This window comes from Mus caroli, unplaced genomic scaffold, assembly GCF_978045245.1.
Source record: "Mus caroli unplaced genomic scaffold, Mus_caroli_1 scaffold_8, whole genome shotgun sequence".
NCBI classification, from domain to species: Eukaryota; Metazoa; Chordata; class Mammalia; order Rodentia; family Muridae; genus Mus; species Mus caroli.
The window spans coordinates 49,082,627-49,108,220 of record NW_028227263.1 but is presented as its reverse complement, the minus strand read 5'-3'; the positions used below and the strand labels follow the sequence as shown (position 1 = coordinate 49,108,220).

Genomic DNA, 25,594 nt, shown 5'->3' with positions numbered 1-25,594 from the left:
TTGAAAGGAAAGGTCATTCCAGTTGCATCTACACAAAGGTTGAGATGTAAGAAGGTACATTTACTATCAAACTCTTATGCAAGTGTATAGGAGGTAGGTCCTGGCACACTGGCGGGCAGGCCTTGGCTCTCCCTTCCTTTCCCTTGCACAGTCCGACCATCAGGGAAGACACAGCTCAGTCATCCACACGGCTGGCTGGCAACTGGATATCAAGATTCAGAGTTAAGGGGCTGGAGAAATGGCTCGGTGGTTAAGAACACTTGATGTTCTTGTAAAGAGCAGAGTTCTGTTCCCAGCATTCCAGCATGGTGGCTCACAACCATCCTTGTAACTCCACACTTCAAGGGACCCATGCTTTATTCTGACATCGGTGCGCACCAAGCACACACGCAGTGCACAAACATACATACAGATAGAACACTCACACACATGAAATAAAGATAAATCTTTTTTTAAAGATAGATTATGAGTTTAGGTATCCCCTGCTGCTAGGTACTAATCACCCCAGATCAAGCCTGCCTGACCCAAAGGCCAGGACCATTCTGCGTTCCCAGGTTGACAGTATCCTCCGGCCCACGTGGAGTGCCCCCTGCATTTCCAGCTCCACCACAGGACAACACCTACATTAAATGCCCAAGGTAGACTTTCTCACTAAAAATAAGCATCGCACTCCGTCTCGTGTGCAACCCACCACAGTGTCCAGCCGAGCTCCCGCCCCGGTCCCCGCTGCACACGCACCTGTGCAGGAGATGACAGCGAACAGCTCCTTGAGGCAGGGAAGGATGGCGGCGGGCTGCGCGCGCCACAGCTGCGCCAGGAGCCCGCTCACCTGCTGGGCCTGCTCCAGGAACTCCACCGCGCCCTCCTCGCCCTCGGCTGGGCAGCGGAAGCGGCCGAGGCAGCGCACCAGCTGCTGGCAGAAGAGCAGACGGTGCGCGCCGTCGGGTACGCAGCGCGGGTGGCGCGCCAGCAGCCGGGCGACCTGCGCGCAGGCGGCGGGGCCCGGGCGCTCGCACACGGTGCGCAGGACCTCGCGCCGCAGCAGCGCGAACACCTCGTCCGCTGCGGGCCCGTCGGGCAGCAGCTGCAGCCCTAGCTGCACGCAGGCCAGCGCACGCACCCCCGGGGGCCCTGCACCGCCCTGCAGCAGGCGCAGCACGCGGCGCGCGCTGAAGAACTCGGCGAAGACGTCGGGGTGGTGGCGACCCGCCACGTGCAGCAGCTGGCAGCCCACGCGGCGCGGCAGCTCCTCCGTGCCACCCACGTAGAGGCGCGCGCCCAGGGCCAGCAGCGCCAGACACTGCTCCCGCTCCAAGGGCTGCCGCGCGGCCTCCAGCACGCGCCGCACCAGCCCTTGCTTCACACTCGCAGGGTAGGACGAAGTCACCACGGCCTCCAGGATCTTGTCCATGATGGCCGCACAGGGCTGGGGACAGGGACTGGGCCAAGATCTGACCCACAACCCGGTCCAGATCCTTGGGTGCTGATACTGTAGAAGGGCCTCAGTTTTCTTGCCTGCAAAATCGGAACACTAATATTACGTTGGGGAGGATAGGGTTTATTCTGCTTACACATCCACATTGCTGTTCATCACCAATGGAAGTGAAGACAGGAACTCACACAAGGCAGGAGAGTGGAGGCAGGAGCTGATGCAGAGGCCATGGAGGGATGTTATTTACTGGATTGCTGCCTCTGGCTTGCTCAGTTTGCTTTCTTATAGAGTCCAGGACTACCAGCCCAGGGATGATGGCACCACTCACAATGGGCCCTCCCACCCTTGCTCACTAATTGAGAAAATGCCTTACAGCTGGATCTCATGGAGGCATTTCCTCAAGGGGGGCTCCTTTCTCTGTGATTACTCCAGCTTGTGTCAAGTTGACACACAAAACCAGCCAGTGCAGATGGTATTATCACTTTGGTAGGATCTAGAATCACTTATGAGACACAATTCTGGGCACACGGGTGAGGGATTTCTGTCTCTGAACATCTGTGGGGGACTATCTTGATTGGTCTGAAATGGGAAGACCTACCCACCATCCTATGTGCCGGGATCATCAACTGTAGAAGGAGAAAGTGACCTAAGCACAGGTATTCAGCCCTCTCATTGTCCTGTGTGTGCAGCAACCAACTGCTTCAAGGTTTTGCCACCTTGACTGCCCCACACTGACAGGTTAGACCTCAGACCAGAGCCACAGAAATCCTTTCTCCCTTGGGCCACTAAGATACAACTTTTCCCCTGTTGAAGCTGCCATCCCTTAATGCTAGGGCCCTGCCAATGCTCTTCTCTGACCCTCCCACCCAGCCTTGCTCCGCAGCCCTTCATCCCCAGGGCCCTGCCTGCTTCTCCCGCCTAGGGTCTAGCTCTCTGTCCGCTGTGTTCCCTCCACCTCCACCATATGCATGCCCCACCTCTTCTCCTTGTTTGCTGTGGTCTGAATGAAAATGGCCTCCATGGGCTCATGTCTGAATCCTTGGCCCCCACAAAGAACAGTTGAGGAAGAATTAGGAGGTGTGGTCTCCTAATTAGGAAGAATTTGGGGACAGTGTCATTGGGGGTGGGCTTTGAGGTTTCAAAAGTTAGCTTCCTCTGCCTCCTGCTTGCTGAACTGAATGTGAGCTCTTAACTCTTCCCGACAGCATCCCTTTGCTGACCCACCGTGGACTCGAACTCTCTGAAACCAAGAGCCCAAATGAACTGCTTGCTCTCCTGAGTTGCCCTTGTCACAGTGTCTTATCACAGCAATAGAGAAGTATCGAAGGCACCTGCCCTCCCTACCTGCTGCAGACAGTTACATTCCCAGAACACCCTGCCCGGCTCCTCTACTGCACTAACGGCTACTTGGCTCCCGTTGGCCTCCCTGCCACACTGAGTATGGTCCTTGAAGTTGAGTTCTGTTCACTGGCCTCCCCAGCACCTAGCACATGGCCCAGCACACAGTAGGCCCATGTTGGATGAGGTCATTACTGCCCTGGCCCAGCACACAGTAGGCATGTGTTGGGTGAGTAAGGTCAATACTGCCCTGTGGTATAAGCGCTCTCCACCTGGGCTGTTCTCTGATTGGAAGGGCTCCCCCTCCCTGGGTGTCATTTGTCTGGAAGGGCTAGTATTGAACCTATGGCCTCATGCATCCTAGGGGAACACTCTGAGCTTGGCCTCAGCTACACCCTAGTCTCTCTAGTTCTAAAGTGCATTGCTTAGCTGGCTCTCCCGGTGTGGCCGCTCGCCTCTGCTCTTTACATTCTGCTGTTGTTTGAACTCTAAGTTTGAGTTGCTCGATATTTTGTTGTTTTGAGGCAGGGTCTCATGTGACTCAGGTTGGCCTAAATCTCTGTGATTGCCTGGTCTTGAACTCCTGATCCTCTTGCTTCCACTTCTCAAGCGTTCCAAAATTACAGACATCAATGACTACGTCTGGCTTCTTGATGTTTGTTTGTTTGTTTATTTGTTTGTTTTTAGACAGGGTTTCCTCTGCAACCCAGGTGAATCTGTATCTCTCTGTGTCCTCCCTCAGCTTCCTCAGTGCTGTGATTTTAGGTCTGAACCAGCAGAGCTGGCTTTCATTATTCTCTGAAAATAATTATTTCATCTTAGAAAAAAAAAGTCAAATACCCAGAATCCCCTCAAGTGGCCGTGGGAGGATGGTGGATAGGGCCCCCCTCTTACTCCGAAAGAGGCTTATCTGGGATGCATTCTGGTTACCAAAACGATCGCTCAGCTCCAGAAAGCTCCCACTGGTTTGAATGGGCTATGACAGGAACAAGAAGCACTCAGTGTGGCTCTAGGCGTGAGGAACAAGAAGGAACTTATCAGCAAACACCAATTCCCATTGCCTGGGAAGCAAATCTTAGGTCCTCAGGACGTGGCAGCCTGGTGTGTTTACAGAGCACCAGGCAGTGCAAAACGTGACCCCCGTGGACATTTAAAGACTAGTCTCAAGGCTAGAGGTGTGCCTCAGTAATAGAACCTAGTATATAGAATTAACAAGAAATAAAATGCCCCACCGCCCATGTCAGCCTTGGCCCTCTTTCTTAGGCAGGACCTAGGGCAAGGCAGTTGCTGTCATCAGCTTCCTCTGCCTCGTGGACTGCTGGGTGGGTCCTGCTTTTTAACTCAGGCTGCCGAGAAAGCAAGGCATTCATGCTGCTAAGAAGAAACCTTAAATCAATGAGATTTTGGCATCATGTATAGCGGGCCAGGGCACAGGGCCGGCATAAATGGAATTCTGGAGCCAAGGAAGGTTCTAGAAGACCACTTTTTAAAAATCGAAGTAGAAATGGAGACCTGTACTGTGTGACCTTGAGTGAAGCCTATGAACCACGGGATAAATGGCATTTGGTTAAACCACAGAAACGGAATGACGGAGCGAGCACCTGCCACTCCCCGCCCTTTTGCCTGATACTACATCAGGTAGGCTGCACCTGGCAGCTGGAAGCCCAGTCCATCAGAACCACCTGAAGTTCCAGTCACAGAAGCCAGCCTTCCTCAGTCTTTGGCCTCTGCACAAGCCCTGCTACCTGCCACACCGCCTACGCAAGTAGTCAGGTCATCTGTCACCATGGTTACCAGTAAACCCACTCCGTGAGATCCTGGATGCATTCATGCAACAGAGCTTCCGAGGTTTCTTCTTCACCTGACTCCAATCGCAGGCCAGAGAAGGAGGGCAGGAGTAGGGGAGAGGGGGAGACACATTTCCAGGCCACGGCAGAATCAGCCGGCACTCTTCCCTCCCAGAAGAAGCTGTGGGCCACCAGCCCTCCTCAGGAGAAGCTGGGTTACCCAGCAGGGATGGCTTGTCTACACAGGCTTTGCATCCAGCCAGCTGCTCCATACCAAGTGGAGCAGCCCTCCTCCCTTCCCAGAGCCTGTGTCCAGAGCTTCCGCTCAGAAACCACCAGCTCGCCTGAGGCGAAGCGCTTCCTAGCATCTCAGCTTTCTCACAGGCAAATGGGAGCTGTTCTGGGCCTGCCACTCCTAAGACTTGGTCATCTGTCATGGAGGGAACACACCGGTGCTGTGAGGGGAAGCAGGCAAGCACACTGCTGACAGCTGCCCCAGCCTTCCCACCCCCACTCCCCCAACCTGCCCCCCATCGGTTCCTCTTCATTTCTTGCCTGGACTAGGACAGTAGTCTCCTGAACCTCACTCACTCTCTCATTCGATCCATCCTCCCGTCACAAGGCCTGGAGGACAGCAGTCCAGATTTTTAATTGAGCTGGACACCACCTCCACGGTAGCCTTGGTGACAGAGAAAGAGACCCCTTCAACTCTCAGCCTCTGAAACCCAAATGGAAGGTGACTGGCCACTTACCTCTTGGCCTTGCCCAGCATGGCTGATGCCCTTGCCCAAACCCTGAGTCTGTGCCCTCAGCCTGCCAGCCTGGTGTCCAGGCACACTCTGTATGGATGCTCCGGGAACCCGGGAGAGGGAACGCCCACCCAGAAGGCCCTGAGCCTTCATCTGTCCCTCATGGATAACCCTTGGCGTTTCAGCTGTGTGTTGACAGTCCCCTGCTTGTGCTTCAGAGAACCTGGCTCTTCTCTATCACCATGGGGGTTAGGGGGGTCCTGAGCTCGACCTCCATCATCGCCTCAGCCTCTCTCCCTCAGCAACGCCATCAGATTAACCTCATTTCTGAAAAGTTCCCTCTTGCCTGGCTACTCAGACCCTCAAGGCCACTAGGCCCCTCAGTCAAAGCCCATACTCGAAAGCCTGCCACTGGGGCTGTCTATGTGACACCACACTGATATTAGGCATAGATGGGAATTGTGTTTTGTTTTGTTTTGTTTTGTTTTGTTTCTGTCCTCTCTATGGGAAAGGGCTTGCCTCTTCTTTCCTGGCTAATTCTGACTCATCCTGCAATGCCGAGTTCGCAAGCCATTCCCTGTCCCTCCACAGAGCGAGTCTCTAAGCTCCGGATCCCAGGCCGCCTTGGCTCCTTCATCCTCTGCAGTCTAACTTGCTCTAGCACGCTCTCTCTCCTACCTGGCTAGGGTCTGACTCTGGAGGAAGTAGATCCAATCCTGGTCTGTACACAGCGCCCAGGATGATAGTGTGCCCAGGGGCAGAGGTGGCCATGTATCTAGGTGTGCCTAGATATTGATGAGAGACATTTGGTAACAAAACGAGATAAAAAATCAAAGATGTGACCAGAAAAGTAGTATCCAGAGACAGGGTTACCTTGAGGCCAGTCCCTGCCCCTCCTCTGCCTGGACCTAGTCTCTAATATCCACAACCCTTGAACATCTTCGAGACACCTCACAGAGGCCAAAGAAGACTTAGCCACTCCAGAAATGGCCCCATACAAACAAGGCAGAAAAAGCAATATGAAACCCCAGCTCCTGGTTAGCCCCTGGATCTGCTGTTCCCAGATCTCCTCAAAGAGGAGGAGGGAGGGTCTGCAGGTCCCTGGCCTGCGTTAGGGAGGAGGGGGTTCATCTGCTGTCCTCTCAGCCCCTCACATTCATGCCCCCACACCCTGACTCCTATGGACGCCAGGGTTCACTCGGGTCTCTTGGCAGCAGAATGTGGTTTAATTCAGTGTCTTACCAAGGCAACCCTAGCATGGCACCCTTGCCCCTAGGAGGCCTGGACCAGCCCCCTGCTGGGTACTGGAAAGACAGGAGTGAGGGCTTTGCTAGTGACAGGCAAGAACAGCCCTGTTACTGAAGAAGGATTAGAGAGATGGAAGGGAAGATGACGGGAGCACTGTTTCCCCTCTGGGACTGTCCACACTCGCCCCTGATTACAGAGCCACCACTCACTAACCTCTGCTAACCCAGCCCCCACTCCCAGCCCAGACTTGCTCTGAGGGAGGACAGGCACTTAAGCTTCAGTTCTGCAATCTGCAAGCGTTGTCAAGGCCCCCGGACTCCAGGACAAAGATGATCAGACTGCCTCTGGATCCTCAGTGTCTACTCCAGTTGGGTCCCCTCTCTCCCTTCCTTACGCCTGTTTAGCCCTGACTGGGGGTTCTCCACAAAAAGATTGCCAGGCTTCATGGTTCTAGTTGTGGCTGCTCTCAGGACTGAGAGGTACAGAAGCTGGAACACCTCGCTACTCAGTTGATGAAGGAGATGTTTAAGGCTCAGAGAGGGGCAGTTAGAAGGCCAAGGTCACACAGCAAAGGCCCAGAAGCACCTAGATTCCCCCACCTTCCAGTCTCGTGCTCTCAGAGTCCCAAAGATAAGTATGGAGCACTCTAAATGTCAAGAGTGCAGACACTGCCCCCGCCCCCCGACATGAGCACTCACACCCAAAGCCCCCTTAACTCCTTGACTTCAGAGGGCCTTACCTTAGAACCCACTCCTGGGCGGGGCGCATGGGCCGGACTAGACTAGGCTGGGCCAGGCGAGGTCAGGGCGGGTCCTCCGCTCCCCTACCGAGGGGTCCCAGACCGCAGGGATGCTGCTGCTACTGTGATGCCCAACTCCACCCACCCCGCTCCGCACAACCCTAGATGGACCTGGGCAGTGCAACTCTGCTGCGCGGTCTCAGGGCTGCGGGACGGAACTGGGGGAGGGGTGAGGTGCGGGGAAACGGGGCGGAGCCAGAGCGGGGGTTACCCTGCGAGTTCCCAGTCGGGCCGCGTCCCCTTTAAGGCCAGCTGGTCCCAGTGCCGGCGGGGCGGGCCAGTAGGGGGCCGGCTCTCCGCGTAGCCTCCTGGGAGGTGGAGTCCGGGCGGGGCACGCGGCACAGGAAGGAACACGAAAGGGACTACAAGTCCCGGCGGCCAGCGCGCGGCCCGGGACGCCCCGCCCCTGCCCCAGCCCGGCCCACCCCCTAGCGAAGCTGCGCTGGCTGGAGGGGAGGCTGCTGAGCGAGGGCAGGAGGTGGGTGCGGTGCGCAGGGGTTGGGGGGAGGGCTCTGGACCCAGCAGATGCATACATGCCTTTCCGGGCACCTGTCCTGCCGTGAAAGGTCATCTGTCGCAGCCTCGCTGTTCTCATCTGTGAAATGGGGTAGCCCCACCCGTGGCCGCGGGGGAGGGGCGCGTTTCGGGGTGAGGGGGTGGACCGAACCACCTGAGGGGCGGGGCTGGAGAAAGGGATGCGCTGTGGGAGGAGCCTTTGGTGGGTAGGAAAGGTGAGAAGGGGACCTCTTGTCTGATCAGAGGGAACCGGTTCCAGAGCTGAGGAGTGGGTGCTGGGTAAGGTGGGCGAGCGCAAGGCGGACCACAGGGATGACAGGGACCCCTCCCAGCTCTAGTGAACCCAGGGCGTGTGGATGTACACAACACCATTCTTTCCATGTAACTAGAAATAAAGAGCCCATCCCTGGAGCTCAGTGCGTCACACACATACTCATTCTACTCACATCCCGCCAAGGCCTCACCGTGATAACTGTTTCCAGTTGAGCAACACACCTGATAAGTGACTTGCCCACAAAAGCCTTCAAAGACCCTGCCTTTCTCTGCCCACAGGGGAAACAGAGGTTTGGTCTGGGGTGACAGGAAAGAAGCAAGCATTGTGATGCCCCACCCATCCAAAGTTGTGCTCCAGGACCTGTGCCCTAGCACTTTCAATGCCCAGCTACAAGGCAACCCTTCTATGGTGTCTTCAGGCTGGAGCTATTTGAAAGCCCTTTGTTTACAGTTATCACTGTTGGGAGGAGTGGGAAGGCCACAGGAAGAGAAAGCTGAAAGGAGGTGTGGGTGCCTGAGGAAAAACCACAAGATGAGCCAAGGTGGCTAGAGAAAGTTCTGCCTGCGGTTGAGGGATGGTGTAGGGACCATCTTCAACAAAGCATTTCTGTGCAAGCAAGGAAATGCCTCAGGTTGGGTGGTCTCTTCTTCCAGCCCACCCCCACCCCGCCCTGATGGGCACAAATCCCAGTGCCCCTTGTGTGAACTGAGGGGAGCAGCCTGTAGGCCTCTCAGAGATAGGACAGGGCAAGGTAGCCATCAGCTGTTGGGTGTGAAAGGGTGAAGGGGAAGTCTGTAGGGCTCCGGGCCAAAGCCCTATCCTGGAGATCACCCTGGGTAAGGCTGGGAAGCTGCTAGGTGATCGGCAGACGTCACTCACTTGAACATTGTCATCTTTGAAATGTACCCGGTGCTCTGTCTCTTCCCCTGCACAGTGGAAGCCTCCATGGCCTTGGCAGCATGACAGCCAATTAGACATTGTCTTACAGATTTGATTCCAAAGTGAAAATTCAAGGAAGTATTTTCAAAATGAAAAGTTTTAAAGTGTTTATCTCCAAGACAGGGACATAAATAGTCCTGTTGGTGCACAAGTCCGGGAAGGTGAAGATAGCTCTAACTAAACAAAGTTAAAAACAAATAAAATGTCTTCCCTACTCCCTGCCCAGCCCCAGTTTCTGGGGATAGCAAGGGATTTCTCCACTCAGCAGGGAAGCCAGGCACCTGCTTAGGTTAATTGTGCTAAGTACTGAGCATAAAGTGCTTTGAGTCAAAAAGGATGGTGTGGGTGCCACAGGTGAGGCTTGGCAGCCTGGTGAGATTTTTCCTTCAAAATCCTGGCCAAGGGGAGACTAGAAGTCAAGTTGCAGAGGAAGGGAAGGGCCTGTCATGCAGGTCTATAAAGCCTACGAGTGTGTATTTCATGAGGCAGTGGTGGCTCTCGCCTTTAATCGCAGCACTTGGGCAACAGAGGCAGGCAGATCTCTGAGTTTGAAGCCAGCCTGGTCTACAGAGTGAGTTCCAAGACAGCCAGGGCTACACATACAAACCCAGTCTTGAAATACAGAAAGAGGGGGTGGGGGGGAGGGGGGAGTAGAAATTAGCATGTTGAGTAACTATCACAGTTTGAACTGTCATGGTTTTCATGGCCACCACCATCTTCCCTCGGAGAGCCTACCACAAACACTGACTCTCGCCAAAGACCATATGCTGTCCTCTACCCCAGAAGCCCCATTGGTTCTCTCTGCCCATGCTCAGCACACCTTGGCTGCACAGCAGGAGTCTCCTTCCTGCCACTTGACAGCCACAGATGCTAGGCTCAGGAGGATGCTGTTGTCAGAAACAAGGCCCAGACAGCCATATCTCAACCCTGGATCACAGAACGGAAGAGGGGCAGGCTGATCCTCTAGGCTAAGTCCAATCTAGAAGGACTTCCTGATCAAAGCACTTCTCCAACTTTGGTCCTAGTTGACTATCTTAGTCTCTAAATACCAAACCTGCATTCACCTATTCATGCTTGAACACACTTGCCTTTCCACAGACACAGACACACACACACACACACACACATAGTCAGACACACACATCTCCCAGTTACTTTACCTTATAAGCCAAGCTTGATTGCTTGCCCCTATAGTCCAAGCTACTCAGGATGCTGAGGCAGGAGGATCACTTGAGAGCTCCAGACCAACTGAGAAAGGGCAGCATTATGAAAACCTGTCACACAAGAGAAAGGAGAGAAAAATAGAGTGACTGAGAGAGGGAGGAAGAAAACATGAATATCTTAGCCAGGCATAATGGCCCATGCCCATGTCCCCAACACTTGGCACACTAAGCAGAAAGATTGATTATCGGCCAGCCTGGGGCACATAGTAATACCTTATCTAAAAAGTTTCCTAAAGTCTCCAGCATATCTCCATCTCATAAGAGTGGTGTTTTCCTACATAATGGTAATCTTACCTTTTGTATTTCCAAATAAGCACTTGGTATTAAATTCTTTCTAGATTGCCCTTCTCCAAAACCCTTTAGTTGTTACCTTTAATGATCCAGTCTAGTCAAGATCCACCCACTGTATCTGTTAACATTTCTTTGAGCAAATCATTTAATCTGGAAAGGGCCATCTCACATGTTTATATTTGACTAGTTCCTTAATGATTAGATCTTAGCTATTTCAGTTTCTGGCTTTTTGGTAATGTGGACTTCTGATCCCATCATTTTAGAAGGAGGCAGCTACCAGGGGTCTTCATGAAGCCATTTGGTTAGTGGTTAATGTCATGACAGCCTAAGTCTCCATGGTAACAGGGGAAATGTCTGTGACACATTATCTAAACCAGTGGTTCTCAAACTGCAGGTCATGACCCCTCTGGGGGTCAGATGACCCTTTCACGGGTCACCTGAGACCACTGGGAAACACGCATTTGCATTCTGATACCTAGCAGTAGTAAAATTACAGTTATGAAGTAGCAGTGAAATCATTTCATGGCTGGGGGATGGCACAACATGAACAACGGTGTTAAAGGGTCCCAGATGGGGAAGGTGGAGAGCCGCTGCCCCAGACTGTGTTCCTTCCCTGCCATAGCCGCTGGTGAACTTTGCCTGAATTGCAGCACTGCAGGCTACAAAATGGTGTGGTCCTAACCGTGCTGTTCTTTCTGTGTTAGTTGGTGTTCATTTTGAGTGGAGAAGTATGTTGAGGCAGGGTCTCCTGTAGCCCAGGCTGGCCCTGAACTCCTTCCTATTGTCCCTACCTCTGCCTGGAGAAACAGGCCTACAACACTGTGTTGGTTAGTGGAAATTGTCCACGTGACGAAATCTAGAGTCACCTGTGAGCCAGGCCTCTGGGCATGCTCTGGGAGACTATATTGATTATCTTAATTGGTGTGGGGTGATGTGAGTTAGTTATTTTTCTCTTGCTGCGATAGGCAATTTGTAAACGAGTTTGTTGGAGCTTATCCAGAGAGCTGAGAGTCCATCTTGGCAGTAAGAAGAGTTGAGAGCTCACATCTTGAACTGCAAGTAGAAAGCAGAGAGAGCAGGCTGAGAATGGTACACAACTCTTAGAACCTCAAAGTCTGCCCCAAGTGACAAACTTCCTCCAGCAAGGCCACACCTCCTAAATCTACCCAGCAGTACCACCACCACCACCCCCAGACCAAATACTCAATCACCTGAGCCTATGGAAGATATTCTCATTCCAACCAGCACAAGACCTGTGTTTCTAGGTTTTTTTTTGTTTGGTTGGTTTTGGGGTGGTGGTTGTTGTTGTTCTGAGACAAGGTTTCACTGTGTAGCTCTGTAGCTCTCTGGCTATCTGGAACTCACTGTTTCAACCAGCTAGCCTTAAACTCAAGGGGATCTGCCTCCTGAGTGCTGGGATCAAAAGTATGTGTCACTACACTCGGCCACAAGTCCGGCTTACAAATGGAGAAAGGGAACTGGGTGCTTGCTGCCTTCTGCTTCCTGACTGTAGATGAGTGTGACCATGTGATGTGCCTCCTCAGTGTGACCATGTGGTGTGCCACAAACCCTGCTGGCCTGGACTCCCCTGTTGTGATAAGCTGCAACTCAAACAGTGATCTAGGCTTCTCTCTTGAGTTTTTTTGGTTTTGGTTTTTTTGTTGTTGTTGTTTTGGGTTTTTTTGGGGGGGTGGGTTTTTTGGGGGGCTTGGGGTGGTTGGTTTTGGTTTGGTTTGGTTTGGTTAGGATGTTTTATCACAGCGGCAGGAAAAGAAGCTAAGGCAGCAGCCGGACCCACCCACCGCCTGGTGTTCCTTTTTATAGAATAGCATTTTCTTCTTTCTCCCTGTTCCCTCCTCACCCCCTTTTCTCTGTTTGCAGTAATATTATAGACCCATTAAATTTTTCCAATGTGCTAAAATTTATTGTTATCTTTTTCTTGCTACTCAAATTATATTAAATCTGTCCTTGAGGCCAGCTCCTATATGCTTCTAACATGAACGTATTAGTCTTTGTTCTTTATTATCTGGCAAAAGATGCTCCAGACCCAACTGGAATTTTTCCTTAAAAACATCTATTTCTCCAGGAAGTTCTAATTTCTTCTTGAATGAGGTATCTATAAAGACCCATGCAGGTGTGCTCATATTATAGATCATCTCTAGGTTCTCTGAGTGCATGAACCAGAGGGAAGAGAATTATTACTCATAGGTTTAGAGTTGTTGCAATGTTTGGTCTTTACTGATAGCACATAAAAGATTCTACATCTTATTATTATTTTAGGGCAATGGTAATATCTTTTGGTTTGGGCTCAGTAACTCAGTAGTTCAGCACCACAATCAATTAATCAATGTCTCTTGATTTCCTCTCAGAAACATTACAAGCCTTTATTCAAATTCTGTTTATGGTCCTTAATAAAATACTATAGCTTATGGTACTGACCAGGGCACAGCTCAAGAGCCCTCATTTGAGGAGCTTCCTCTCAGTATTGTGGGCCCCTTCACTATTCTGGGCTTTGGTTTTATAACTCTAGAACCAGGACAATAATCACAGTCCCTCACACTGCTGCTGTAACATTTGAATGAAATAGTCTTCAGGAAATGCCTCACGAGGCTCTGAGAATCCATAGGCTCACTCAGGAAGTACTCACTGTCCGGCCCCTGGCATGGGATTGCAGCCAAGTTGAGACTGGCAGATGTGAAAATGCCTACAGGGGCAAAGACCTTCACTTGCAAAGGCTGCAGAATGCACACCCTGCTGGCAGAGTAGCCTGCACACAGCCTGCTGATGCTTTGGGCATGTTATCTAATCTCCTGAGCCTCTGTTTCCCCTTTGTAAAGGGGAGGTAATACTCTCTGTCTGTTGTGGAGCTTAACACACCCACAACCAGGTTGGCTGCACACAACTACCCTCCTGGAGTCTGCAGGGACTGAGGATTGCAGGGCACAGCCCCTACAGAACATCACAAGGATTTCTATTTCAAGGGTCTTAATTAAACGTTGCAAATGATGACTTTCAGGCTCTAGACTGACATTGCCCCTTCCCACAGAGCCAGGTAGGGCACCCTGGCCCCACTGCCCTGTCAAATGCTCTTAAGGATCAAGGCACTCCCATCTCCTAGTTTGATGTCTGTGGTTTGCTCAGAGAGGCTGAGAGGGTAGGGTTTTTTCCCTGCATTTTGACTGGACAGGCAAACTGGAACTTTAGATTTGCCTCTTAGAAAACCTTCATAAGAGAACTGTTCATTCACACACGGGGCTGCTACTTGGAGCTTGTATTTCCTGACTCAGTTTGCATCCTCATTCATCTTTTAAATCTGACCTTTAAGACCTGCTCTTTTGAATGCTGCATTTTTCAGTAGACACCCTGTGTTACTGTTGAAGTAGAAAGGTCTTGATTGCACAGACCTGCATTGTGCAAGAGCTGTTTGTCATCCTGGGATTTTTGTCCCCCTGGCCTCAGATGTGATTGGGCCAAGTTCCACACAGAACTTGAAGATATGGCCTCTCTTGTTTTCATTGCACACTGGGATCCTGCGTAGACGGACATGGACTGAGGTGTGCGATTCAGCATCGGATTCAGATCTCAGCTCCCCCACTAACTAGATATGTGATCTTGAGCCATTTCTTACCCTCCCTGAGCCGTTGTTTTCCTCATCTACAAACTGAGAAGGGTAATAAATAGTATTGTAGGAAAAAATAGGTTATTAGATGCCTAGGATGGGCTTCAACCTAAACTGACACGAAGCAGATGCACAGGAGAAAGCCCACTTTGGTTAGTGTGTACATATTTGGGAGTCCCACAGAAAAGAGGCTCAAAGAAGTTATGATTGAAGTTTATACAACATCCTGGAGTAGAGAAAGGAAGAAATGCTTAGGACTCTGGCAGAGGTGGAGAATTATGGGGGAGTGGGGATGGGGAGGAAGTGTACAGTTACTATGGGTTGATGAACGCGCTCTTCTGGGTCCTAACGAGTTTTCTCTGTACTGCAAATCCCCTTCCTGTGAGTGCACCACTCCTGAGGTGCTCCTCTGTCTGCACTTTCTCAAAATAACTGAACAATCGATAAGCAAAAGGGGACATGGCGGATCCTGGCTTCATGCAGTCATACTTGAGAGTGGTGTGTCCCAGACCACCGCAAAAAGGAAAGCATTTAGCACAGCTGACTCATTCCTTGTACCTTTCTATGTAGCATTATTAAAAGTAGGGCTGAGGATAGAGCATAGTAGTAGAGAGACTGTCTCGACATCCCAAAGTTGTAGGTTTTATTTCATATATATATATGTGTGTGTGTGTGTGTGTGTGTGTGTGTGTGTGTGTGTGTGTGTGAATAGTGGAGAGACAGCTCAGTGATAGAATGCCTGCCTAACATACATGAGATTCTAAGCTGATCACCACCACCCAAAGTGAAAGGAATTAATTAAAATGAGTAGAGTTGCCAGGTGTGAGGCGAGGCACAGGGACAGGTGGCAGGACCGGGCTGCCAAGCAGGTTGCAGAATGGTGTTTGAGCATGCGGCTTCGGAGAGCTCAGACTTTTTAAGGCTGTTACACCTTCTGTTGCTTATAGCTTTCATCCCCAGTTTTGTCTGTCTGCCTGTCTGTAGTGCTAGGAATGGAAACTAGGACTGCATATATTTGGCAGATGCTCCTGAGTTCTCCACCTCAACCCTTTACAACCACGTTCTGAACCCAGGGCCGCACGCGCCAGCAAGTGCTCTGTCACGGAGTTACACCCAGCCCCCATCTTAGTCACTGTTGAGTTGCTATGAAGAGACACTATGATCAAGTCAACACTTAACTTATTCATTCATTCATTCATTCATTCAGGTTTTTTGAGACGGAGTTTCTTTGTGTAGCCCTGGCTGTCGTCCTAGAACTTGCTCTGTAGACCAGGTAGCCTTGAACTCAAAGATCCCTCTGCCTCTGCCTCTGCCTCTGCCTCTGCCTCTGCCTCTGCCTCTGCCTCTGCCTCTGCCTCTGCCTCTGCCTCTGCCTCTGCCTCTGCCTCTGCCTCTGCCTCTGCCTCTGCCTCTGCCTCTGCCTCTGCCTCTGCCTCTGCCTCTGCCTCTGCCTCTGCCTCTGCCTCTGCCTCTGCCTCTGCCTCTGCCTTCCCAGTACCGAGAGCAGCATCATTTATTTCAAAAAAACATTTAATTGGGGGCTGGCTTACAGTTTCAGAGGGTTGGTTCATTGTCATCATGGCAGGGAGTATGTCTGCATGAGGCAGACATGGCCCTGGAGCTGAGAACTTTACATCCTGATCTACAGACAATAGGGAAGGAAAGACACTGGCTTGGGCTTTCAAAACCTCAAAGCCACTCCCACTGACAACATTTCCTCCACCAAGGCCATACTTCCTAATCCCTCTAATCCTTTCAAACAGTTCTACACCCTGGTGACTAAACATTCAAATATATGAGTCTATCAGCTCATTATCATTCAACATCCCTCCCCCCCCCACAAAAAAAAAATCCTACCCTTTACTCTGACACCAATACCAAACATGCTGGTAATTTCTCTGACACTGTCTGCCTAGAGTTAGTGCAGACCCTATAGGTTCAGAGGGCTGTGCTCTTCCTTCCTCAGATGCCAGTTGCAACTGTAAGTTGTCATGTGTGCATCTAACCAGCTAACTGTAATCAGAGGGCCCCAGGACCTCCTACCCAGGCCAGATGATTTGTAAGAATGTCCTGCAGAATGTATGAAGGCAGTCTGCTTACTGGAGTTTTGGCTTGTTGTAGAAGGATACCTCTGAAAAGGCCAGGGGAAGAAGTGCATATGGCTGGGTAGGAGAAAGGGCCAGCAGCTTTGTTCCCTCCACCTGCCCCACCCTCCCGATACCTCTTTGGGTTTGCCAGCTCATAGTCCTGTTTGGGCGTTTGTGAAGACTCCAGTATGCAAACATGGCTGATTAAATTATTTAGCCATAGTGATTGTCACTCTGGTCCCTGCTGAAAGGTGAGGGGTGAAAGTTCAACTTCTAATAGCTGGTGTTCCTGGTAACCAGTCGCTGCCCAGAAGCAGCTGCTGACGTAAGCTCTGCTGCTGTTGGCAGCCGTTGTTAACAACATCGGAAGATGCTCCAACACATGTACTTCAGGAAGTGAGGCTGAGATCAGTAGACACCCAAAGGAGCTTCCGGGGCTTTTTCCCGTTCAGAACTCTGGCCTGGACCTGGAAACGGGTCCAGGATGCACATTTCTTATTACCACAGTCCTCCTGGACCTACTGTGTGCTAGACATCCACCATGCAGACAGGAGTCCAGTCATTGTTATGAAAGGACTAGGGACTCAGAAAATGATTCCCCAAAGTGTGAGACTGCTCACTGAGTGCCTTGAATTAACAAAACAAAACAAAAGCCTCTCTGACTTCCTGCCCTTCTGACTCCTAACTTTCCTTCCAAGTGTGGGGGTAGGGGCGGCTTTCTCTGCAGATTCTTTACTGGAGGAAAGAATGAGAACTGTTCTAGTAACTCCCTACCTATTGGCTCCTCAACTCGGAAGATGAGCTGAATCACAGAATAGACTAAGGAACACCACGCCCAGTGCCCAAACAAATCTTATCACAGGTTCTCACCTGTTCCTCTGGAAATAGCTCTAGAAAGCTCTTCTTACCTGAGATAACCAGCCTTACCATGTATCCTTTCCACACAAGCCCCAGCCCCTATTCTCGCTTGTCACTTGGGGCACTATATAGATCTTAGTAACCTGACCCTTCTTTGGGGTCTATCTGTGGAACAACTATATACATATGTGTTTTTCCTCTTGTGGACCTGTCTCCTGTCAGGTTATCTGACAGATTCAATTCTTACCCTCAAAGGGTGGAGTTGTGTCTTTTCTCTTCCCTACAGTCTAGCACTCTGCAGGTGAGTGTCTCCCTTTGAGTTATCATTTTATGATCACATACACACATATAACTGAAACAAAAATATCACTGCAGTCGATGCAACGGGTCACAGCCGAGTTACTGTATTGATTTCATGACTCATGAATATGCTGTGTCATTCTTTGTTTCAGTTTATAGAGATAATTTATAGACAATGAAACTCATTCCTCTTAAGTGATAATTATTTAAGTTTTGACCACCATGACATTGAGATGTACAAAATTTTCATCACTCCAAAATATTCTGTTGTGCCTCTTCATAGCCCATGCCTTCTCCCCAGCCTGGCCACTAACAGATCTCCATCTCTAGTTTTCCTTGTCACAATATTATACAAATAAAATCATGCACATTTCCGGGGCTGGCTTCTTCCACTTGTGGCAATGCTTTTCATCTGTATCTCTGTGTGTGTGTGTGTGTGTGTGTGTGTGTGTGTGTAAAAGTTATATAATGTATAGTTCTGAGTCATATGCTGTCATATAGCTGTAGTACAGTTTGTTTATGTTTTGGTAGTTTCTGGGTTTCAGCTAGTGTGAGTAAAGCGGTGTTAGATATTCCCATTCAGGGCTCCATGGGCATAGAGCTTCCTCTCTGCCGGTGGAGGCCCGTGGTCGTATGGCAGCAGAACCATCCTTGCCTTTTTATCTTACCAACACTCCACCTCTGTGTGTCCACCAGCATTTAGAATTGAGCACTTTTATTTTTGTAGACGTACAATGGTATTTGTGGTTTTAATTCCATGCCTCTAATAGGTAATGGTGCTTAATAGTTCGTTGTGTTGTTACTTTTTCTTTGGTTTGGGTTTGATTTGTGAGATGGGAGATTGAGACAAGAGTCTTATAAAGCCAAGACTGGCCTAGAACCAGCCTAGGCTGGTGTTGTCAAGTGACACTTTTTCTGGGAAAATGTGAATAAATTTCTACTCAGTTCAGATAGGAAACCACCATAGTCCAGCGAGGTAAACCAGTGAGTTTTATTGGAGTAACTTACAGGAACAGAAATGACTCAAAGACATCTGTGTGACAGCTCACAAAAAGCAGAAGCCCACTGCACAACTGTCGGCAGCTTGGAGGGCTGGAAATTATCTCAGGCGGCTGGCCCATGGGATTGGAGCCTTCTTTAGGCAGCTTGGCTTGTCTGAGAGGATGGCTCTGCATCCTTGTTTATGTATCCTTGAAGAGGGAGAGGCCTAGTAAACAGACTCAGTTTGAGGGACTTCCTGGAGCTTTGGAATTATTTATTTTGGGGCCTTGCAAGCTTCCCTGCAGGATAGAGCGTTTCACCTCCCCTTAGAACATCCTTGTGCTCACCTCAGTTTTAACATCCTGCCTCTTGGTGAGCTTCCCTCCAGTCTAGACCTTCCTTCAGGATGGATTGTTTATCCCAGAGGAACTTGCCTTAGAACAGCTGGCGTCAAACAGTACTCTTCCGCTTCCGAGCTGCTGGGATTGCAGGCATACACCATCATGTCTGGTGCTTGTGTTGTTTCTATTCCAAGACTGAGCGTGTTCACCTCTCAGAAGCCAATACTGTGAGACAAGGTCGTGGTGAGAAGGAAATCAGGGTTTACTCAAGGGCTGTAACTCTGAGATGGTAAAGGCTATCCTGGGAGCTTCGGCAGATGAAATGGCTTCTTATAGACAGGGAAAAGAGATGCGTGGAACACAGGTGAGAAGACTGCCTGCCGAGACAGCTTCTCCTCACACAGGGTGTGTCCTTTCATCTTTGGCCTAAACAGCTTCAACCCCCTGGGAATGATACCTGGAATTCCCTAGACAAATACATTGCTTTTCTAAAGATTAAGCATTATTTACGCAGCCTAATAAAACCTGTTGCTCATCAGATGTTCTGCAAAGCTAGAGAAAGGGTTAGACATGGTGGGAGGCAAGAGGACCTTTTGTCCAGTACTGGGGATTGACCTGAGGTTTCCTACATGCTAAGAAAGCATTCTTCTAATGACTTATATCCTGGCCCCTTTTTATTATACGTCAGGGACCTAACTAAGTTGACTGTCCTAACCTTGAACTTATAATTCTCCTGTTTTAGCTCTCAACTATCAAAGATTACAGGTTTGAACCACCAAACTGAACAAGATTGAAGCCTTCAGAAAAGCTTTTTGTTCAGACAGGAACTCACTTTGGAACCTTAGCTGACCTGGAACTTGCTATGTAGACCAGGCTTCCCTTGAACTCACAGAGATCCTCCTGTCTCTGCCTCCCTGGGTGCTAGAATTCAAAGTATGGACCACCATGCCCAGTGAGAAGAGAGTTCTTAACAGGAATTTGGGCAGAGCCTCACAGATAAACTGGCTCTTGGTTCAGGCCTTAAACATTGACAGTAGAAAAGATGGTGAAAAGGGTGTAGGTAGCAGGCAGGGCAGGTGGGTGTGGTGAATGGCAGAGCCCAGAATGTAGAGAGAGGTGGGTTGTGGGGAGACGGACAAAGTGGTTTAGACAGGGAACAACGCTTCAGGAAAGTCTGGCCTAAGAACCAGAAGAGAACAAACAAAAGGTAAAGCCAAAGGAAGATGTAGAGTGTAGAGGAGGGAGCAGGACTGAGGCTGAGTTCCTACAGTGCTTACAGAAATGGTTTCAAGACACATTGTAGTTCTGAAGAATCTAGGCAGCCTCCCAGGTCTTGACCTCAGCAGCTGATAGCCAAGAAGAATTCATAGTGAGTCTGGAGCAGACCCCATAGAGGGTTCCCAATGTTAGAGCAAGAAGCCTGCCTTCTTAGTCTACCTCAGCTCCTACCAACTAAAACTGTTGCCTTCCCCAGACAAAGGACAGATAGTCCTGAAACCATACTCTGCTACTTTGTGCAAGCAGAGAAACAATGTTTAGGCACCCCCAGTAAATCTCCAGGAAAGCCTGGAGTCTCCCGCCCCTCCCCCCTACACTTCTGCACTAACACCTGGAGGAGATACTGAGTCTTTGGCCCACAGAGGACCACAGAGGGCTGTCTGGAGGGAGTGCAGCCCCTCTGATCCTTGAGCCTGTGGAACTAAATTACTTCACAAAGCCTAGGCTTGAAGTGCAGTATTTTAGAAAGGCTGGGTTGGGGGAGAGGGTGACATTTCTCAAGGATAAAAACACTAAAATATGCAGGTTGTTGTCTGAAAAGAAAAAGAGTTCAGAAATAGGGAAGATGAGAGAGAAGAAGATTAGTTCATAAGAGTAAAGGTGACCCAGTCCTGGGCCCTGCCTGTGCCTGACTCAACTGTGAGCCCAAGCACCCTTCCCAGCTGCGGTTCCCAAAGGATGGCCTCTGCCCCTTCTCCCTACCCCCTTCCGCGGCTGCTTGCCCACCCAGCTCTGTTGGGCCTCCCTAGTGTCTCACAGCCCATCTGTTCCACGCTTCTGCCAAGAGTTTTGTAACTTCACCGTGGGCTGGTTGCTCTTCAGACACTCCAGATGGTTCATGCTTCTCTGCAGAGTCAGAACGCCCCATTAGACTGAGGAGGACTTGAAAGGGGACATTCCCCCACCCAGATGCACAAAGCATCTGAGCCTCTTGGTCCATCCTGGCTCCATCTCTGGAGAGAAAGAGGGTCTCAAGTAGATACCCTCTTCAAATAGAGATATACAGAGAAGTGTTTACTGCCACTGCTATCCCATCCCCACACCTCCATGGACCCATTTCCCAATCTGGGCAGTAAGCCAGTTTAACAAGATGTTCCCTGCTGTGCCAGGATTCACCCCCCCCCCAGCTCTTTGTGCATCTGTCTTGTCATTGCACCTTCACTGTCTCTGGTCTGCAGCCTCCCCCCCCCCCCCCCCCCCCCCCGCACTCCCACCAGCATGGGTTCTTCCTTAGGGCAGAGCTGAGGCTTATTGCTCCTTGTTTCCCTAGCTCCACTGCCAGGGTAATGTTGCTGAGCTCATGCTACAGGTTTCCTGTAGAAGCTGAGAGGGTATACATACTCTCTAGAGAGTTCATGCTCTCTAGAACCTTAAAAAGATTTTAGATCCAAGGCTACCAGCTAAAGGAAACTAATGCCCTAGATGCTGGAGGCTATAAGGCAGTGAGAAGTATTTTTACTATCTTTCAAAAATATTTTATTTTTATTGTATATGTGTGAATATTCTGCCTGCATGTATGTCTGTGCAGCACATGCAGATCACCAGAGCCCTCAGAGACTACAAGAGGGTATTAGATTCTCCGGGACTGGAGTTTCAGGCAGTTAGCCCCGATGAGATTACTGAGAATTGAGCCCCAGTCCTCTGTAAGAGCACGCTAACCGCTGAGCCATCTTCAGTAAAAGGTAGAGCCCTTGCAGGAAGCAGCACTGCTCTGCAGTCAGCTACAGACAGCTGAGGGATGAGATGAGCATCTTCATGACAGAGTGGGTTGGTGTGCTGAGGGGGCAGGGGGATGTCCAGAAAAGATTGTCATTTGCAGGCCAAAAACTAAGTGATCAGTGAGAGTTCTGGTAGATAGGAAATGGCTCTAGTTACAACTGTTTGTAATTTGAAAGAGAAAAATAATTCTCTTCAGATCAGCACTGATGGGGAGAGAATACTGAGCCCAATCATAAGGCATTGGTTAAGTACGTCAAAGAACATTCTCCAGCCAGGAACCTGAGTGTGAATCCTGCCAAAGCACGCACTTCTCTAAGCCAGGAGTCCTGGCCCCCTGTCCTCGTCTGCAGTCAGAGTGGATAATGACTGTCTGTGTCAAAGATGATAGGACTGTTACATATGCAAATTAATATTCACTTAAAAAAGTTCAAGGAGTTCTCTCTCAGACACACCTTCCTTTCTTCCACAGACCAGTGGCTCTCTGGCCTCAGTGAACATTTGAACTCACCAAGGAAGCTTTTCAAAGATTCCTCCGAGTGCTGAGCACACAGGCCGTGTGTGCAAGTGTGTGTGTCTTCCCTTGTGAGTTTAGCATGCTGTACATACCGTGGCAGTTATCAGCCATTCCCCAGCCGTTGGTACACGTTTCCCTCACTGAAGGCTTGATCTGTACTTAGGAGCTAAGGACTGTGACTATGTAGATATGGCTGGGTAATAATCTTTTTTTGTTTTGTTTTGTTTGTTTGTTTGTTTTTCGAGACAGGGTTTCTCTGTATAGCCTTGGCTGTCCTGGAACTCACTTTGTAGACCAGGCTGGCCTCGAACTCAGAAATCTGCCTACCTCTGCCTCCCAAGTGCTGGGATTAAAGGCGTGCACCACCACGCCTGGCTAATAATCATTTCTTATTTTACCCATCTAGAACTATTTCCAGGCATCCAGCCTCCTACCATGTCTGACCCCATTACACTGAATGTTGGGGGGAAGCTCTACACAACCTCACTGGCAACCCTGACCAGCTTCCCCGACTCCATGCTGGGGGCCATGTTCAGTGGGAAGATGCCCACCAAGAGGGACAGCCAGGGTAACTGCTTCATTGACCGTGATGGCAAAGTGTTCCGCTATATCCTCAACTTCCTGCGGACCTCTCACCTGGATCTGCCAGAGGACTTCCAGGAGATGGGTCTGCTGCGCAGGGAAGCCGACTTCTACCAGGTACAGCCCCTGATCGAGGCCCTGCAGGAAAAAGAGGTAGAACTCTCCAAGGCGGAGAAGAATGCCATGCTTAACATCACCCTGAAGCAGCGCGTGCAGACCGTCCACTTCACCGTGCGGGAGGCACCACAGATCTACAGCCTGTCGTCTTCCAGCATGGAGGTGTTCAACGCCAACATCTTCAGCACGTCCTGCCTCTTCCTCAAACTCCTTGGCTCTAAGCTCTTCTACTGCTCCAATGGCAATCTCTCCTCCATCACCAGCCACTTGCAGGACCCTAACCATCTGACTCTTGACTGGGTAGCCAATGTGGAAGGCCTTCCAGAGGAAGAGTACACCAAGCAGAACCTCAAAAGGCTGTGGGTGGTCCCTGCCAACAAGCAGATCAACAGCTTCCAGGTCTTTGTGGAGGAGGTGCTGAAGATCGCTCTGAGTGATGGATTCTGCATTGACTCTTCCCACCCACATGCTCTGGACTTTATGAACAATAAGATCATTCGGTTAATCCGGTACAGGTAAAAAGACCCTAGTCACACTGAGGAAGGCGTTCCCAAGAAGCTCATGTCAGCGAAGGCTCTGAGGAGAGTGTCTCACCAGTGGCCCGAGGCGGGGACCTATACTAATCTGTATTAATTGCACAGCAGGACCTGATTCCCCGTAACAAAGTTCTCCTTCTGGAATCAACATGTCCTCTGAACAGAACCACCTTTTCTTGCCATTTTGAAGTGGCGATGGATAGCTTTGTGATGACAAGTTCAAAGTCAGCTGAAACATACAAGAAGAATCCACAGGAGGTCTCTCTGGCTGTGACAAAGAGCAGCAGTTTTCTTACAGGGGATCACCTACCCCTAGTCAGTGCCCTGCTAACCAATCTCCAGAGAGAGCCTTGGCTGTTGAAGGGTAGGGAACAAGACTCCTTTTAGTTTCCTAGGCAACAACATGTACAGCAAATCCAGTCACTCCTGTTCTTTGCCCTGAGGATGCGCCCAGGCACCAGGACACCTTTGCCCAAAGGCAACAGAATTTGGGTGTTTTAGAATGCAATATGTTCCCAGAACCCTTTGTGGCTCCACTCAGGGAGAAAGTTGAGCCATGGCATGGCCTAGGGGCATGAGTGTCCAGGCTGAGGCAGGAGGGGGTGCCCTCCTGAAGAGGCTGTATTGAGGGATTCTTGGCTTCAGATAGTGTTTGTTTCCCCTGCAAAGATGTGATGGTATCGAAGCCAAGAAGATGGAAGACACTTCATGATCCAGCTGTTGCCTGACTTCTGTAATCCTGGCCCTGTGGATTGCAGGCATCACTGACACCAGTCAGTTTAAACCAATAATACGTTATGAACTCTCAGGGTTGGAAAATAATCCGATAGTTTCTTAGTTCTTCCCCCTCTAGCACACCCCAGTCCATGGCAGGGAGTGCCTCTTCTTGAGTATCTCCAAGGGATCCCTTATGCCAACTTGCACACCCCCTGGTGACACAAGGTTCACTATCCCCAAGGCAGTTCCTGCTATGGTTGAGCAGTGCTGGCTATTAGAAAGTTCTTTCAGTATTGACCCCAAGTCCGTCCTGTGCTAGGTCTTGTTGTTAGACCTTCCTCAATACACGGATACGTGCCCCTGCTTTGACTAGACACTGAAGATGTCCTTACTCAGAACTGATTCCCCTTTGCAACTTGGCTTTCTCAGAATCAGCTCCTTTCCATCTTTGTAAGCCAAACGTCTTTCTTATGGCTTCGCTTTGTCCTCAGCCCCCGGTTCATCAGCCTTCCCCACCAGCATGGCTCAGCTTGCTCCTAATTATTTCTGGCTAGAAGAAGATCACTGACTGAGGAGCTCTAGGGTTTCGGGAAATGGTGTTCAGCAAACAGTCCAGGGGTGCTCTATAATCCCAGGACCCCTGAGTAACTGGCCAGCCCCAACACTTCTCTTAAGAGAGCAGTCTTCCCTGTCGTACTATCCAATCCCAACACCTTTCCTGGGACACAGTAAGCACATAAACTCCAGACACTACTCCCCAGCAGGCGAGGGGCCCTGTGGAGTGACTACAGCAGTGAGAGTCTTATAGCCCCCACCCAAGAAGCGCTCCACACACAGCTAGGGAAGCCTGGAACCCACATCCACAGGTGGACATAGCAAAGGGCTTCCAGAGTTATACTCTGTGAGTGAGAGGTTACAAAGTTAGAGGCAAAACTTGGTCCTGAGGCAATAAAGGCCTTTCTTTCCCTATAGTGGGACTCAGGAGTCTCTGTGTGGGTGTCTTGAGCCGCTGCACCAGCGGTACTCTGGAAAGTTCTGCAGAGAACCCAATCAGGACAAGCAGATCTGTGGTCATATTCAAGTCAAAGAAGAAATCTCAGAAATCAACACTGCCCCCCCTCATAAAACTTTGCTTTCTCCATCTTTTTGGTGCTTCCTAACTCAATACCCTGACCCTAGGGCAAGTACAGAGCCTGTTAAGCCACTAACATACTATGTGACTATACAAGTCACTCGCCTCACTGAGCCACCTCCATTTCTTCATCTGTGAAATGGGCATACAGTAATACATAACCCTACCTACCTCACAGGACCGTTGTGAGGATCAAACAAAATAATGTATGTGAGAA

At 50.2% G+C, this 25,594-nt stretch overlaps 2 protein-coding genes across 4 annotated transcripts in view; one reads left to right on the top strand and one right to left on the bottom strand.

Moving 5' to 3' along the window:
* Usp35 (ubiquitin specific peptidase 35) overlaps nt 1-11,132 on the bottom strand; it is a 26,264-nt gene extending 15,132 nt beyond the window's left edge. The window contains exons 1-3 of one of the 3 annotated variants that reach the window (XM_085841514.1): nt 10,676-11,132; nt 10,243-10,356; nt 739-1,515 (exon numbers count right to left, since the gene is read on the bottom strand). In XM_085841514.1, the coding sequence (XP_085697640.1) occupies nt 739-1,411 (673 nt within the window). In that variant the 5' untranslated portion in view covers nt 1,412-1,515; nt 10,243-10,356; nt 10,676-11,132. Of the gene's footprint in view, nt 1-738; nt 1,516-7,293; nt 7,582-10,242; nt 10,357-10,599; nt 10,651-10,675 lie in introns of those variants that run through there. The other 2 variants (XM_021167295.1, XM_021167296.1) reach the window with 2 other exon arrangements.
* On the top strand, nt 7,786-25,594 carry Kctd21 (potassium channel tetramerization domain containing 21). The gene is made up of 2 exons (XM_021167298.2): nt 7,786-7,831; nt 22,700-25,594. The coding sequence occupies exon 2, from the start codon at nt 22,729-22,731 to the stop codon at nt 23,509-23,511; it is 783 nt and encodes a 260-aa protein (XP_021022957.1). The 5' UTR covers nt 7,786-7,831; nt 22,700-22,728; the 3' UTR covers nt 23,512-25,594.